Raw genomic sequence first — 17,492 nt, 5'->3', positions numbered from 1 at the left:
ACATCTCATTTTGTTTTCTTCTTTTGTCTTTTATTAAAAGCCATAGACTTGCAAACTTTTCCTTACATATTTATCCAATACCTCTTGAAACTCACAACGGAACCTGTCCCTATCTCAGCTGCAGGCCGCGCATTCTCACCTTTCTTAAATGCCATTTCCATCCTGTTGGTAACCCTAATTTCTCCTACATCAGCAATCTCATATTATCCGCTCAGCTATTTGTTCCAGGTTTCATGTACCAATAATATAGCTCTCAAATGTTTGCAGCAATGCTGAATTGAAACCTATCTTCAGGGTCTCTCTTAGTATGTCTTGGGAGTAGTTTGTAATGACAGAGGACTCTCCAGTATTTCATACATCCCCTTTTTTAGCTATTGGCAGTACTAATGGATTTTTCTTAGGCAGCGTTGTATTTCTCTGCTCCCTGTCCTGCTAAGGGACCTGCTGATATTTTCAGACTTAAAAAAAAATCCATTCATTCCTTATACAGGGTGCATGCTGAGTCCAGTGTACAAATAACAAAAGGACAGCAAGTGACAGAATGCTTTGAGAGGTTGGTCATGACTAGACTAAACTTCTGCCTCGGCAAGGACCTGAACCCACTGCAATAGGTCAATGGCAGATACAATCTTCACACGGCCTTAGACCACCTGGACAATACAAACACCTATGTCAGGATGCTGATAATCAATTATAGCTCAGCATTTAACACCATCATTCCCACAACCTGATTGATAAATTACAGAACCTGGGCCTCTGTACCTCTCTCTGCAATTGGATCCTCAGCTTCCTAACCAGAAGACCACAATCTGTACTGATTGGTGATAATATCTCCTCTCTGACAATCAACACTGGTGCACTCAGGGGTGTGTGCTTAGCCCACTGCTCTACTCTCTCTATACCCATGACTGTGAACCTAGGCATAGGTCAAATACCATCTATAAATTTGCTGATAGTACAACTATTGTTGGTAGAATCCCATTTGGAGATGAGAGAGTGTACAGGAACGAGATGTACCAACTGGTGGAGTGGTGTTGCAGCAACAACCTTACACTCAACGTCAGTAAGATGAAAGAGCTGATAGTGGACCTCAGGAAGGGTAAGATGAAGGAACAGATAGCAACCCTCATAGAGGGAGCAGAAGCGGAGAGAGTGAGTGGTTTTTAGTTGCTTGGTGTCAAGATCTCTGAGGACCTAACCTGGTCTCAACATATCGATGTAGTTATAAAGAAGGCAAGACAGCATCTACACTTCATTAGCAGTTTGAAGAGATTTGGCATGTCAACAAATACACTCAAAAACTTCTATAGATGTACAGTGGAAAGCATTCTGACAGGCTGCATCACTGTCTGGTATGGGGAGGTGGGGTGCTACTGCAAAGGACCAAAATAAGCTGCATAGGGTTGTAAATTTAGTTGGCTTCATCTTGGGTACTAGCCTACAAAGTACTCAGGGCATCTTCAAGGAGCAGTGTCTTAGAAAGGCAGCATCCATTATTAAGGACCTCCAGCACCCAGAGCATGCCTTTTTCTCACTGTTACCATCAGGTAGGAGATACAGAAGCCTGAAGGCACACACTCAGCAATTCAGAAACAGCTTCTTCCCCTCTGCCATCCAATTCCTAAATGGATATTGAACCCTTGAACACTACCTCACTTTTTTAATATATATTATTTCTGCTTTTTGCAAGATCTTTAATCTATTCAATATACCTATACTGTAATTGATTTACTTATTTATTATTATTATTTTTTGTTCTATATTATGTATTGCATTGATCCGCTGCTGCTAAGTTAACAAATTTCATGACACATGCCGATGATAATAAGCCTGATTCTGATTCTGATTCATTGCTGTCTGAAGGTGACTACACAAGTTACTAGGGTGGTAAAGAAGGCATATTTGCCTTTATTAGCTGAGGCTTGAGTTCAAGAGTAGGAAGTTATGTTGCAGCTTTACAAAACTCTAGTTAGGCTTCATCTAGAGTATTGCATTCAATTCTGGTCACCCTATTATAGGAAGAATGTGAGGCTTTGGAGGGGGTGCTGAAGATGCTGACCAGGATACTGCCTGCTTTAGAGGGCTTGTCTATAAGGAGAGGTTAGACAAAATTCGGTTGTTACCTCTGGAGCGCAGAGGCTGAGGGGAAAATCATGGGAGGTCTAAAGTAGACAGTATCTCTTTATCAGGGTCAAAATATCTAATATTAGAGGGTATGCATTTAAGATGAGAGGGAATATGTTTAGAGATGTGAGGGGCATTTCGTTTTGCAGAGTGGTGGGTATCTGGCATATGCTGCCAGGGGAGGTAATGGAGGCAGATAAGATAGAGGCATTTAAGAGGTTCTTACTTCAAGATAAATTTATTATCAAAGTACATGTACTGTATGTTACCATATGCTAACTTGAGATTCACTTTCTTGAAGGCATTTACAGGAAAAAAAGAAATACAAAAGCATTTACGAAAAGCTGCATATACAAACAGCTAATGTGCAAAAGAAGTCAAACTGTGGAAATGAAAAATAATGCTGAGAGCATGAGTCATAAAGAGTCCTTGAAAGTGAACCCATAGTTTGTAGAAGCTGTTCAAAGCAGTAGTAATTGAAGTTATCCCCACTGGTTCAGGAGCCTGATGGTTATGTGGTAATAACTCCCTGATGCTGATGGTGAGTGTGGAGAAGATGTTCTTGCCAATCTGTATTAACTATGCTCTGCCAGTGAGAAAATCGAGGATCCCCAGTTGCACAGGGAGGTACAGAGTTTTGAAGGGATGTTAGTGTTGAATGCTGAGATGTAGTCAATGAAGAGCATCATGTTTTATGCATCATCATCATTCAGGTGTTCCAAGATTATAGATAAGCATGCAAATAAGCAGAGAATGGAGGGATACAGACCATGTGCAGACAGAAGGGACTAGTGTAATTCCACAATATCGAGGGTGAAAAGGGTTGTCCTGTGTTGTATTATACAGTTCTATGCCCAATGCTGTGGATGTAGATGCAGCCACAAAGCAAGGGTATAAGAATGGTAGGATCATTCCAGGATGTAATTGCTAATATATGCACCATTCCATAATTTGTATCCTGCCTATCCATTGGGACTCTGCTGACTAGGTGAGTTGCTCATGTTACTGAGCAGGAGATCATGGCATGATTTGGAGACAGTACCTTATGGAATTTACACACCAGATTTAAAAAATGAACAGGGCCTGTCAGGACTTGCCAGGGCCAATAAAAAAAAGGGAGGTGTAAGTGGAGCAGTCACAGTTGGAGTGGGCCAGTGTTGGGGTGGTCAGGCTTTGGTGAGAACAAGTAGAGGCTAAGGTTGCTGAGTCATTTGGAATCATTTAGTTAATTGTAGAATTTAAACGTAAGAAGTTAGAGCCAAAGGTATAACAAGCATAGGCAGGGTGGTAGTTAAGGTAGTGTAATGCTCCTCCTGTAAGATGTGAGATTGAGAATCTCCCTGATGGCTACATCTGCAAGAAGTGCACACAACTTCAGCTTCTGACTGACAAGGTCAAGAGACAGGAGTTGGATGTACTCAGGATCACCTGGGAGGCTGAAAACCTCATAGATGAGACTTTTACTGAGGTGGTCACACCCAGAGATTAGACTTCAGATAGTAGATGGGTAACCACCATGAGAATTAAGAGGAGTAAGCAGTTAGTGCAGGGTCCCCCTGTGGTCATTCCCCTCAGCAACAAGTACATCCCTTTTGGATACTGCTGGGGGAGATAACCTATTAGGGCACAGCAGCAGCAGCCAGGCCAGTAGCACTGTAGCTGATTCTGAGGCTTAGCAGGGAAGGGTAAAGTCAGGTATAGCAGTGGTAATAGGAGTCTCAATAGTTAAGGAGATGGACAGGAGATTCTGTGGCCATGAAAAAGATGCCAGCATGCTGTGTTGCCTTCCAGGTGCTTGGGTCAAGGATGTCTCAGAGCAGCTGCAGAATATTCTCAAGAGGGAGGGTGAGCAGACAGGTATCATAATGCACATTGGCACCAATGACATAGATAGAAAGGAGAAAGAGGTCCTGCACAGTGAGTGTAGAAAGTTAAGGAAGAGGCAGAAGAGCAGGACCTCTGAGGTAGTAACCTCTGGATTACTCCCAGTGCCGTGTGCTAGTGAGGGCTGGAATAGGACGATAGTACAGATAAATGTATGGTTGAAGAATCTGTGTTGGGGGCAGGGTTTCAGATTTCTGGATCACTCGGATCTCTTTGGGGAAAGTATAATGTGTACAAAAAAGACAAGTTACAGCTGTACCCAAGGGGGTATAATATCCTTATGAGCAGGTTTGTTGGAGCTGTTGGGAAGGGTTTAAACTAATTTGGCAGGGGATGGGAACCAGAGAGATAGGGCTGAAGATACGGCATTTGGTATACAGGTAGATGCAGTGTGCAGTGAGACTGTGAGGAAGGACAGGCAGATGATAGGGCAATATTACAGTCAGTGGGATGAATTGAAGTGTAACATGGGGACAAAATTGGAAAAGGATAATGAATACCAGATTGAAGGTGTTATATTTGAATGCACACTGTATACAGAAGAAATTGGATGATCTTGTAGAACAGTTGAGATGGGCAGATATGACATTGTGGGCATTACTGAGTTATGGTTGATAGAAGATCATAGGGGTTTAACATGCAAGGAAATACATTATCAAAAAGGCATATAGGTAAGAAGAAGGGTGGGATGTCTCAAATGAAAATCAAATCCTGAGAGAGAGGTGACATAGGATTGGAAGATGTAGAATTTTTGTGGGTAGAGTTAAGAAACTCAAGGGTAAAAAGACCCTGATGGGAATTATATACAGACTTCTAACAGTAGCCAGAATGTGGGATATAAATTACAATGGAAAATAGAAAAGGCATGTAGAAAGGGCAATGTTAATGATAGTCATGGAGGATTTGAAAATGCAGGTACTTTGGGAAAATCAGGTTTGTGCTGACCCCAAGAGATCGAATTTGTAGAATGTCTACAAGATGGTTTTTTAGAGCTGCTTGTGGTTGAGCACACTAGGGAAAAGGCAATTCTGGATTGGGTGTTGAGTAATGAACCAGATTTGATTAGAGAGTTTAAGGTAGAGGAACCCTTCAGAGACAGTAATCATAATATAAAGTCAGATGTATCAGTATTATCATGGAGTAAAAGGAATTACAGAGGCATGAAAGTGGAGCTGGCCAAAGTAGACTAGAAGGGGACACTAGCAGGGATGATGGGAGAACAGCAATGGCTGGAGTTTTGGGGGGCAATTCGGAAGGCACAAGCAATAGATACATCCCAAAGATGAAGAAGTATTCTAAAAGGATGATGCAACGGTGGCTGACAAAAGAAGTCAAAGACAGCATAAAAGGAAAAGAGAGGGCATAAAATATAGTAAAAAATTAGTGGGAAGTTAGAGAATTGGGAAGCTTTTTAAAACCAACAGAAGGAAACTAAACAAGCCAAAAGAAGACACAAAATGAAATTTTAGGGTAAGTTAGCCAATAATATAGAAGTGGATACCAAAGTTGTTTCAGATATATAAAGAGTAAAAGAGAACCAAGTAAATTTCAGACCACAGGAAAATGACACTGAAGAAACAGTAATGGGGGACAAAGAAATGGCAGGTGAAGTTGATAAATATTTTGCATCAGTCTTCACTGTGCAAGACACGAGTAGTATGCCATAATTTTGAGTGTCAGGGAGCAGAACTGAGTGCATTTGCTATTATTAAGGGGAAGTTACTTTGGAAAAGTCAACTGGATCAGATGCACTACGCCCCAGAGGTTCTGAAAGAGGAAGCTGAAGAAAGTTTTCAAGGCATTAGTGATCTTTCAAGAATCACTAGATTCTAGAATAGTTCAGGAGCACTGGAAAATTGCAAATGTCACCCCACTTTTTAAGAAGAGATGGAGGCAGGAGAAAAGGAACGATTGACCAGTTAGCCTGGCCTCAGTGGTTGGGAAGATGTTGGAGTCCAATATTAAGGATGCAACTTCAGGGTACTTGGAGACACACAATAAAATAGGCCAAAGTCGGCATGGTTTCCTTAAGGGGAAATCTTCCCTGACAAATCTGTTGGAATTCTTTGAGGAAATAACAGGCAGGATAGACAATGGAGAGTCAGTGGATATTGTTACTTGGATTTTCAGAAAGCCTTTCACATGTTGCAGCATATGATGCTGCTTAACAGGACAAGAGCCATGGTATTACAGGAAAGGTACTAGCATGATAGGAGATAGATGGACAAAGAGTGGTAATAAAGGGGGCCTTTTCTGGTTGGTGCCAGTGACTAGTGGTGTTCCTCAGGGGTCAGTATTGGTGTAATGTTGAATCAGGTTCGCAGGTCTGGCAAGTGAGACAGGAAATGCACTGACTTCGAATTGATATATTAATCATTTATTAACAAACAGTAAAAATTCAACCAAATATTCATGTTCCCTAAGTTACAGACAATACAAAGCTGAATATTCAACAAAAATACTTAGTTCAAAGTGCACACAGAGCATATCTTCCCAATCATCATGTGCATTATTGCCTAGAACAAAGGAAGAAGAGAGCAAGCATCTTCCGAGTGCTATTTTATATACCCAGGGTATTTGAAACTGGACACCAGGCAGTTATCCAATGGGAAAAGCATCTGCAGTTTCTAAACTAACCAATCACAATGGAAGCATCTTTTAACAATCAGAGTAAGGCACACCGCCATAGGACATTTGGGACTGCTACTTTTCACATTAAATGTTAATGATTTGGATGAAGGAATTAATAGCTTTGTAGCCCAGTTTGCTGACTATACGAAGATAGGTGGAGGAACAGATAGTGTTATGGAAACAGGGAGTGTGCAGAAGGACTTAGACTGATTGGGAGAATGGGCAAAGAAGTGGCAGCTGGAATATAGTGTAGGAAATTGCACGGTCATGTACTTTGGTAGAAGGAATAAAGGCATAACTATTTTCTTAATAGGGAGAAAATTCAAAAATCGGAGCTGCAAAAGGTCTTGGGAGTCCTTATACAGGATTCCCTATATGTTAATTTGCAAGTTGAGTCAATGATAATGATTGATGTGGGAGTAAGGGATTTCAATTCACATGGCTATCAACAGTATGTGGGAAAGTGAGAGTTATTGTCAGGTTGATCTGTATTTGAATTGTCTTTTGTCCTATGGTCTTATTTTAATTTAAGAACATAGGAACAGAAACTTAAAGATCATTTGACCTAATGTGCTTGCTGTGCTTGCCAGTTAAAATTATGGCTGATCATTTATCTCAATACCACTTTTCTACACTTGCATATTGATGCATATATTCTTCGATTCACGTAACAATCTTTAATTTTCTAAATTCTCCCTTGAGTAGAGTATGTGCAAAGGGCTTAAGGAGGGCATTAGAAATCCCTGTGCTATGGAGATCAATAAAATACTTGAATATTGTGTTGGGGGTATAACCCTCAAAACCCAGACATTTCTACTGGATTTATAGCCTCTTGGACTGCAACCCCAATTTTAGCACCCAGAAAGCTGGAAAAGTTAGGAAACTTTGTTTTAAGTTGTAGAGAAGCAGAAAGGTGGAGAAGACAAAGAGAATGCCTGTGATGGTGTGAAGCCCATGAGAATTCAGACAACACAAATAGTGTTACAGCTACAGTATCTAAGCGAATGAACCTAGGAGAATGGACCTAGGAGAGCTTGAAGGGACATCATGAAGGGTTGTTGATCATATCTAAAAGATGGAGACAAGTAAGGAAACAAACAATGCAGGAACATGAAGCTTACAGTCTCTTCACAACAGATAAAACCACTCAGTGTAGTGTTGTGAACAGACGTAGAATTATCACATTTCATTCCCTTTTAGGGATTGGAATAATATGGCATAAATTAAAAGTTGTTTGACAGGTACAGGAATAAATTAGACATTTTCAGGATAATCAAGTACCAGAGGAATCATGTGCCTGGCCCCATCTAATCTTGCTTAACAAGAGATGTGGAACATCTAGTCAAGAAGAAGAAAGAAGCATGGTTAAGGTTGAGGAAGCAAGGATCAGTCAGGACTCTTGACTTGCAAGATAGCCAGGATGGAACTTGAGAATGGACCTAGGAGAGCTTGAAGGGACATAAGAAGGCCTTGTTGGGTAGGGTTACTGAGAACCCAAAGGCATTCTACATGTACATGAAGAACTGGAGGATGACTAGAGTAAAGTTAGGACTGATCAGGGATAAAAGAGGAAACATGCCTGGAGTATGAGGAGGTAGGGGAGGCTCTTAATGAATACTTTGCTTCAGTATTTACTAGTGAGAGGGACCTTGATGAATGTGAGGTCAGTGTAGAACAGGCTGATATACTAGAACATTGATGTTAAGATAGAGGATGTGCTGAAATGTTTGAAAATATTAGGATAGATGAGTCCCAGGGCCTGATGGAATATGCTACAGGTTACTATAGGAAGAGAGAGAAGAGATTGCTGTGCCATTGCAATGATCTTTGTGCCTTCAGTTGCCACAGGAGTAGTGCCAGAGGATTGAAGGTCGCAAATGTTAATTCTTTGCCAAAGAGTGGTGCTAGGGATAGCTCTGGGAATTATAGACTAATCAGTCTTAGGGATAGTCAGCATGGCTTTGTGAAAGGTAGGACATGCCTCTCAAGCTAGATTGAATTCTTTTGAGGATAGGACAAAACACGTTGATGAAGGTGGATGCAATGCATGGATTCAGAATTAGCTTTTCCACATAGGGCAGAAGGTGGTAGTAGATGGAGTATATTCTGTCTGAAGGTCAGAGACCAAGGGTGTTCCACGATGGTCTGGTCTGGAATCTCTGCTCTTTGTAATTTTTGTAAATGACTTGGATGAGTAAGTAGAAAGGTGAGTTACAAGATTGCCAGTGAAGCAAAGGTTGGTGGTATTGTAGATAGATAGAAAGGTTGTTGTAGATTACAGTGGGGCATTGATATAATCCTGAGTTGGGTGAGAAGTGGCAGATGGTATTGAGTTTCTTGAGAGTTGTTGGCACTGCATGCATTCAGGTAACTTAAGAATATCTGATCACGCTCCTAACATTCCTTACGGCTTTCAAGAGACAAGTCTTGTCACAGGATACCTGACCTTTGACCTGCTCTAAAAGCCATGATTGCTGGTCAAGATGAACTTATGAGATGATCCTAGGATTTGATGATTGGGGACACAGCAATGGTAATACTATTGAATGATGTGGCAGGTGATTAGATTCTCTCTCTTCATGAAGGTCATTGCCTAGAACTTTTGTGGTACAAATATTGCTTGCCACTTATCAGCCTGGCCTGAATATTGTCTAGGCCTTGCTGTATGCATATATGAGCGGTTTAATTTGACAAAGAATTGTGAATTAAATTAAATATTGTGCAATCATCAGCGAACATTCCTACTTGTGACCTTATGATGGAATGTCATTGATAAACCCAATTAAATAAGTTTTGATCTAGGACACTGCCCTGAAGAACTGGTGCAGTAAATGGTAGTTGCATGTGTATCAGCAACAAAATGCACTGCAGTTACTCACCACCATTATCTCAAAGGACACCTCCCAAACCCACAGCCTCTACTAACAAAAACAACAATAGCAGCTGGTGCAAGAGATCACCAGCATCTGCTGGCTTCTTCCCTTTCCAGATCATATACTATCCTGACCTGGAAATATATTTCTTGTTGTTTATCTTTACTGGGTCTAAATCATGGTTCTCCCCACACTTAGGGCTGTAGTATTTCAAGAAGATGACTAACCATCCCAGTCTTGGAGCTAGGATGATTGATAGTGACCACTGATAAACTGAGGATCTATACCAATTAAAAATATTGAGCATCGGTAAGCACAACCATCTACCTCCATGTGAGGTATGAGTCCATCTACTAGAGTTTTTTTTTCCCCCTTTGACTTCACTTTTACCAGAGTACTATACTATGACACTCAGTTAAATGATGTCTGGATGTCAAGAAAAAACTCTCACCTCACCATGGGAATTAAGCATTTTGATTCCAATGTTTGAACCAAAGCTGTGAGGAGGTCTGCAGCTAAGTGGTCCTGATGAACCCAAAATTAATCTTGGTGAGCAAGTTATTGGGAAGTAGAGCCATTTGATTATGCTTCACCTTGCTGATGATGAAGAATAGATTGGGTGCTCTTTAGCCAGATTGGATTTGTCTTGTATATTATGATTGGGATATACCTAGCCAATTTTTCACATTATTGGCTGATGCTGGTGTTGTGACTGTACCAGAGCAGTTTGGTAGGAGGCAGAACAAGTTTAGGAGTGCATGTATTTACCTGATATATTTCATAACTTTTGCTTTATCTATATTCTGAGCGATGTTTTGATGTCATGCAGAGTAAATCAAAATGGCTGGAGACCGGCTTCTATATTAATGGAGTTCTCAGGAGGAAGCCCATTGTTTAGCACCAAGATAGACTGAATGAGCAAAACTACTGTGTGTGTATGTGTGTGTGTGTGAGATTCAACCAAACCCCCCCACTCTTACCAAGCGCATGTAATAGCTGGTATACAATAGCCACCCTACTTTAAAAGAACAAATAGGTAGTCTTTCCTCAGAAATGGAGTGGAAGTAAACTTGAAGGTCTTTAGAAGATCAGGCTTGGAATTATGCAAAAATAAAACTGCATCTTAAAATGGACTTGGAACAGATTTTCATGAGAAATGCCAGCAGCTCCTTGTGGAAATTTTAACATTCATTTTCAATATGCCAGGACTCCGTGTAAGCATGCCTGAATGCAGAAGTCTCAAATGTACTTGAGAGGTTTTTTTCTGACAGTTTCTCTACTGAGTTTCTCACAGAGTGGTTTCTGTAGTTCTCTCATAGCTTCAGAGACAGTTCATTTCAGTGTAGGGGGTAACAGTCTCAAACAAGGGAGGTAAATTTGGGTGAGTTATGATTTTATGAAATTGCTGAGATCACATTAAAGTATTTGATATTTTAAAATCTTTTATGTTTATATTATTTTAAGGTCTCAATTTTTTAAAAATTGTATGATAACTTCCAAGTTTTTTGAAAAATTCAAAATATTTAACAACTTTTAAAATCCACTGAAGTCGGGACACATGGTTTAACTGACTTTCAAAGTATGTCTATGAGTATGGTTTGTTCAGGTACCACAACACAATGTCACTAATGGCTAGAAGCCCCTGTGGTGTGTAGTTGCACTAGAAATTCCACTCTGGTTAGGTGTGGACCTAACATGCATGGCCACAACAATGATAGAGTTTGCTAGCAACTGTTATGTCTGTAATTCTTTACTATTTAGTACCAATTATTAAAAGACAGATACTATGAACATGAGCTCTGACAATTGACATAGTGCTGTAGTTGTCCATTTAATTTTGCATTACTTATGTGCTTCAGGCCAATATCTAGTTGAATGGTATCATCCATTCTCTCCAAAATTATGATACAGATTAATTCCAGGTAGCTTGTGTCACAATGCATACTATTAAAAGTGATTAGGGAACATCAAAAATATCAAAATACTAAGTCAATTTTTGATAACCTTTCCTTTTATCTTAACCAGAGAGTGGGAAGAGCAGCCTTCGGTTATGTAAGTACAATTTAGATCATAATATTCCTTGAACATCTGTATATTATGCTGAAAGAAAAGTGTAGGATTGAAGGTTATTACATAGTAATTACATCATAATATTCTGTAATGCTTCACATAACTAGTAACTTAAATAACCAATCATACACCTACTCTGTGACAAATATCCAACAAGTAATTTTAAAATGAAGTACAAGTTGATACATAGAAAGCCTGCACCGCCATTCAGTACGATCATGGCTGATCATCCAACTCAGAACCCTGCGCCAGCCTTCCCTCCATACTCCCTGATCCCCGTAGCCACAAGGGCCATATCTAACTCCCTCTTAAATAAAGCAAATGAACTGGCCTCAACTGTTTCCTATGGCAGAGAATTCCACAGATTCACCACTCTCTGTGTGAAGAAGTTTTTCCTAATCTCAGTCCTAAAAGGCTTCCCCTTTATCCTCAAACTGTGACCCCTCATTCTGGACTTCCCCAACATCGGCAACAATCTTCCTGCATCTAGCCTGTCCAATCCCTTTAGGATTTTATACGTTTCAATCAGATCCCCCTTCAATCTTCTAAATTCCAACGAGTACAAGCCTAGTTCATCCAGTCTTTCTTCATATGAAAGTCCTGCCATCCCAGGAATCAATCTGGTGAACCTCCTTTGTGCTCCCTCTATGGCAAGGATGTCTTTCCTCAGATTAGGGGACCAAAACTGCACACAATACTCCAGGTGTGGTCTCACCAAGGCCTTGTACAACTGCAGTAGTACCTCCCTGCTCCTGTACTCGAATCCTCTCGCTATAAATGCCAGCATACCATTCGCCTTTTTCACCGCCTGCTGTACCTGCATGCCCACTTTCAATGACTGGTGTATAATGACATCTAGGTCTCATTGCACCTCCCCTTTTCCTAATCGGCCACCATTAAGATAATAATCTGTTTTCCTACTTTTGCCACCAAGGTGGATAACCTCACATTTATCCACATTAAATTGCATCTGCCATGATGTTGCCCACTCACCCAACCTATCCAAGTCACCCTGCATCCTCTTAGCGTCCTCCTCACAGCTAACACTGCTGCCCAGCTTCGTGTCATCCGCAAACTTGGAGATGCTGCATTTAATTCCCTCATCCAAGTCATTAATATATATTGTAAACAACTGGGGTCCCAGCACTGAGCCTTGCGGTACCCCACTAGCCACTGCCTGCCATTCTTAAAAGGTCCCGTTTATTCCCACTCTTTGCTTCCTGTCTCCTAACCAATTCTCTATCCACATCAATACCTTACCCCCAATACCGTGTGCTTTAAGTTTGCACACTAATCTCCTGTGTGGGACCTTGTCAAAAGCCTTTTGAAAATCCAAATATACCACATCCACTGGTTCTCCCCTATCCACTCTACTAGTTACATCCTCAAAAAATTCTATGAGATTCGTCAGACATGATTTTCCTTTCACAAATCCATGCTGACTTTGTCCAATGATTTCACTGCTTTCCAAATGTGCTGTTATCACATCTTTGATAACTGACTCCAGCAGTTTCCCCACCACCGACGTTAGGCTAACCGGTCTATAATTCCCCGGTTTCTCTCTCCTTCCTTTTTTAAAAAGTGGGGTTACATTAGCCACCCTCCAATCCTCAGGAACTAGTCCAGAATCTAACGAGTTTTGAAAAATTATCACTAATGCATCCACTATTTCTTGGGCTACTTCCTTAAGCACTCTGGGATGCAGACCATCTGGCCCTGGGGATTTATCTGCCTTTAATCCCTTCAATTTACCTAACACCACTTCCCTACTAACATGTATTTCGCTCAGTTCCTCCATCTCACTGGACCCTCTGTCCCCTACTATTTCTGGAAAATTATTTATGTCCTCCTTAGTGAAGACAGAATTTACATGTATTTACAAAGTGCTCACAGCATTATTGCAACATTTCCCCCAGTACTATCATTGGAAATGAGCCATTAAGCTGTCTCACCTTCATGCTTTGAATTTCCCTTCCTGGATATATTTGACTTGGCTCATTACTACTTATCTTCAAAAGCCTTCTTTGGCCATCTTCCTTACTCTTGTCTGACTCATTGAGTAAGGAACTACCAATCATTAGAAGATGCAACATGTGGGCCGGCTGGTGGCGCAATGACATCGGCGCCAGACATGGGAGCGGAGGTTCCCGGGTTCAGAACTAGTCAGGTTCACCCCCGAGTACGCTTTCCATCCGTGCCGCGTTGAGTGTCAAGAACGCAACTCGACCTCGTAAAATAAAGGGAAAATACTGCGAAAATGTCTGTGTGAGTAGTGGCACGCCACACAGCCTCTCTCTCTCTCGCTCCGCGCCTTGTGAAGGCCATGAAAAACACATCATCACGGAGACGCACACGCACAGACTCGCACGCGCGCAGGCACACTCCAAAAAAAAAAGAAAATGCAACGTGAAGTCAGTGAGCAGAAGTATTGAAAATTTACGGTGGATTCCAGTTAACTGGGCCATCAGTTACTCAGGGCAGCCTTATTTTGAGACAACTCCTAAGAGCACAAACTAATTGAGAAAATAGCTGGAATTCCCTTTGTTTATTTGGGACGCTGTGCCATTTAATTGGAGAGACTGTAGACAAAAGGTTTCTAACTAGTGTCAGATGTGTGAACTTTGTGGTCGTTAGACACTGTTTAGAGCAAGCAATTTTTAAATAGCTTTAGTTGCGTGTGCTTCTGTTTAAAAAGCAGTGATTTTTGTTCATGATAGTTGGCGAGAAATAAGCAGTAAGACAATTCAGAACTGTTTTGCTCAGTGCAGTTTCAAGCGTTGAGGCTTGGAGATGCCAGAAATGGCTGGGAGGGAAAATGAAATGATTTGACTGCTTCAACAAGTTAGAAGCTACGGAGAATTTGAAGGTATCAACAATCATCATAAATGTTACAATGTAATTGAAGATTTGGAGGATATAATTGTCGAAAATTGAATAAAGGCAGTCCATTATCTACACTAGGTGTCTTCGCTGATTTTCTTCATTTACAGTCAATCAAAAGAACATAAACTCAGCTCTCTCCTGTGGTTCCAAGGAGCTGTTCGCATGAGACAGCAGGCACAGCTTGGCACATCGCTTTGACAGCTGGGCTAAACCAGGTTAGGATAGCCAGCGGGCCTTATACCCTGGTGAAATAAGGACATGCCTGTCCTAGCCTGCAAAGTCAGCTCCAGCAGACTGGGTGGTTGCGATTTACAGTAAGATCCAATGCCATGAAGGCAGTTCTGCAACGTCCTGTGGAGAGCAGAGGGTATGACAAGGCACAGAAGAAGTGATGGTCAGCCACTGCAACCAGAGAAGACCCTAGTTGTGATGACCTTTGTACCACTAGACCTGAATTTCCAAGGTCGAAAGTGTGGAGCTGTCCCAGTGCAATGGCATTTCCACTTTACGAACTCCCCCGCACAGGTTGCCTGTCATTGTCAGATACGACGGACAACCACCAAACCAACTAATAGGAACTAATACAAGGTTTTATAGTACTGTAGTAGTATTGATAGTCTTCTATTTTGTACTGTATTTCATTTAAATATATAATTTGTTACTCAGTTAAATGGTTATTTGTCTTTTTTTTAATACCTTTTAACTATTTCCTTAAAACTTTGACTAATTGAGGCAGCCGCTTAATTGGGCCAAAATGTACTGGTCCTGATGTGTCCCAATTAACCAAAAGACACTGTATTGCTTTTTATTATGTCCATCTAATATATTTGTGTCCTTTGTCTTTTTATTTTTCTCACTTTTCTGCCTCTATCTCATTCACTCTGAATATCATTTAAATGTTGCTGCTTTCATTATGTTTTCTATTTAATCTCTGGTTGTCTCTCATAGAACATAGAGCATTACAGCACAGTACAGGGCCTTAGACCACAATATTGTGTCAATCTTTTAACCTACTCTAAAATCATTCTAACCCTTCCCTCCATTTTTTTCTATCATCCATGTGCCTATCTGAGTCTCTTAAATATCATAATGTCTCTGTCTCCGCCACTACCCCTTCAATGTGTTCCATGCATCTAGCACCCTGTGTAAATGACGTACCTCTGACTTCACCCCGACACTTTCCGTCAATCCCTTAAAATTATGTCCTCCTGTATTAGCCATTTCATCCCTGGGAAAAAGTCAATCTGTGTATATCATTTTGTATACCTCTATCACATCACCTCTCATCTTTCTTCACTCCAAAGAGAAAAGCCTTTTTTCACTTAACCTCTGTCTATAAGACATGGTCTTTAAACCAGGCACCATCTTAGATATGAGTTAGATATGGCCCTTGTGGCTACGGGGGTCAGGGGGTGTGGGGGGAAGGCTGGGGCGGGGTTCTGAGTTGGATGATCAGCCATGATCATAATAAATGGCGGTGCAGGCTCGAAGGCTGCACCTATTTTCTATGTTTCTATCTTGGTGAATCTCCTCTGCACCCTCTCTAAAGCTTCACACCCTTCCTTTAATTAGACAAACAAAACTAAACACAATATTTCAAGCATGTACTAATAGGTGGTTTTATAGAGCTGCAACATCACTTCACAACTCGAACTCAATCCCCCAACTGATGAAGGCTAAACTCCATATGCTTTCTTAACAACCCTATCAACTTGCACGGTAACTTTAAGGGATTTATAAGCATGGATTCCAAGATTCTTTTGTTCCTTCACACTGTTAAGAATCAAGCCACTAACTCTGTACTCTGCCTTCAAATTTGATTTTGCTAAATGAATTACTTCACACTTCTCTGGATTAAATTCTGTTTGCCACCTCTCTGCCTAGTTGTGCATCTTAGCAATGTTCTACTGTAACCTACAACAACCTTCTACATTATCCACAACACCACCAAACTTAGTCATCAATCATTGCCAAAGACGCAGCAGTCTCTTCACTCGCTTCCTGTAGTAACCTTGGGTACATCCCATCTGGACCCAGGGACTTATTTATCTTAATGTTTTTCAAAAGTTCAAGCACATTCTCTTTCTTAATGTCAACATGTTCTAGCGTATCAGCCTTTATTATGCTGTCCTTACAAACATCACGGTCTCTTTCACTGATGAATACAGAAGCAAAGTATTCATTAGGACCTCTCCTACCTCCTCTGACTCTAGCCATATGTTACCTCTTCTGTTCCTTATCAGTACTACCCTCTAGTCATCCTAATGGCAGAGCATGATATGGAAGATTGGCAATGACAGTTCCAGATTGACATGGTCAACGAGGGGGAGGGGTTAAATCATATGGAATAAATTTGCAATCTGCAAAATGCACGTTATTTTCTTTTCCATATTGTGTTGTGTTCTACACAAGGTCTTCCATTCTTCTGTGGCGTGATGAAGTGAACAATGCACAGAGAGACAACAACGCTTCCAACATGAATATTTCTTCTTCAGTGTGAGTAGAAAATGGAATGATCAAGAGGATAATACAAGTGCTCTTAATCCCTTCGTAATAGCATAACCTATTTTAATACAACTGTGTCAAGTTAAGATTTGGCTGAATTGCATTAAAACTGTGTATGTTACCAAGAATACCTGAGCGTAACATATAATGTGTTCATGGTATGTGATATTGTTCAACTGTATACAATATTGTTGTTGTTGTTCCTTTCCATGCTTGTGGTACATTGGGCTGCAGCCTTGCCGTTTCTTTAGCATTTGTCTTTTTTTATGAGGCCGAGATGCTAGCTTGACGTTCAACCCAGCACGCATAGAAAGCATGCAAGGAGCCAGCCAGATTCAAACCCTGGACCACTGGCCTTGAAGTCCAGTGCGGATGTCACTAAACCACCAGTTGACACTGTATACAATATACTGTATTCTCATCATTATAGAAATATATTCAGTCAGGGTGTGATTTACCAAATTTAGACGATGGCACCAGCATTAGTTGAAGTGAGGCTGCAGTAATACTGGAGTGGTATCT

The 17,492-nt window shown here is 40.9% G+C and overlaps 1 protein-coding gene across 1 annotated transcript in view; it reads left to right on the top strand.

Annotated features, from left to right (window-relative positions):
• LOC140186203 (uncharacterized) overlaps positions 1–16,963 on the top strand; it is a 138,280-nt gene extending 121,317 nt beyond the window's left edge. The window contains exons 9-10 of the mRNA XM_072240174.1: positions 11,538–11,564; positions 16,878–16,963. Coding sequence (XP_072096275.1) covers positions 11,538–11,564; positions 16,878–16,909 — 59 coding nt within the window. The 3' untranslated portion in view covers positions 16,910–16,963. The remainder of the gene's footprint in view (positions 1–11,537; positions 11,565–16,877) is intronic.
• Positions 16,964–17,492: the final 529 nt, after the last annotated feature.

Source organism: Mobula birostris, chromosome 22, assembly GCF_030028105.1.
Source record: "Mobula birostris isolate sMobBir1 chromosome 22, sMobBir1.hap1, whole genome shotgun sequence".
Lineage (NCBI taxonomy): Eukaryota > Metazoa > Chordata > Chondrichthyes > Myliobatiformes > Myliobatidae > Mobula > Mobula birostris.
This window is presented reverse-complemented; position numbering and strand designations above follow the sequence as displayed.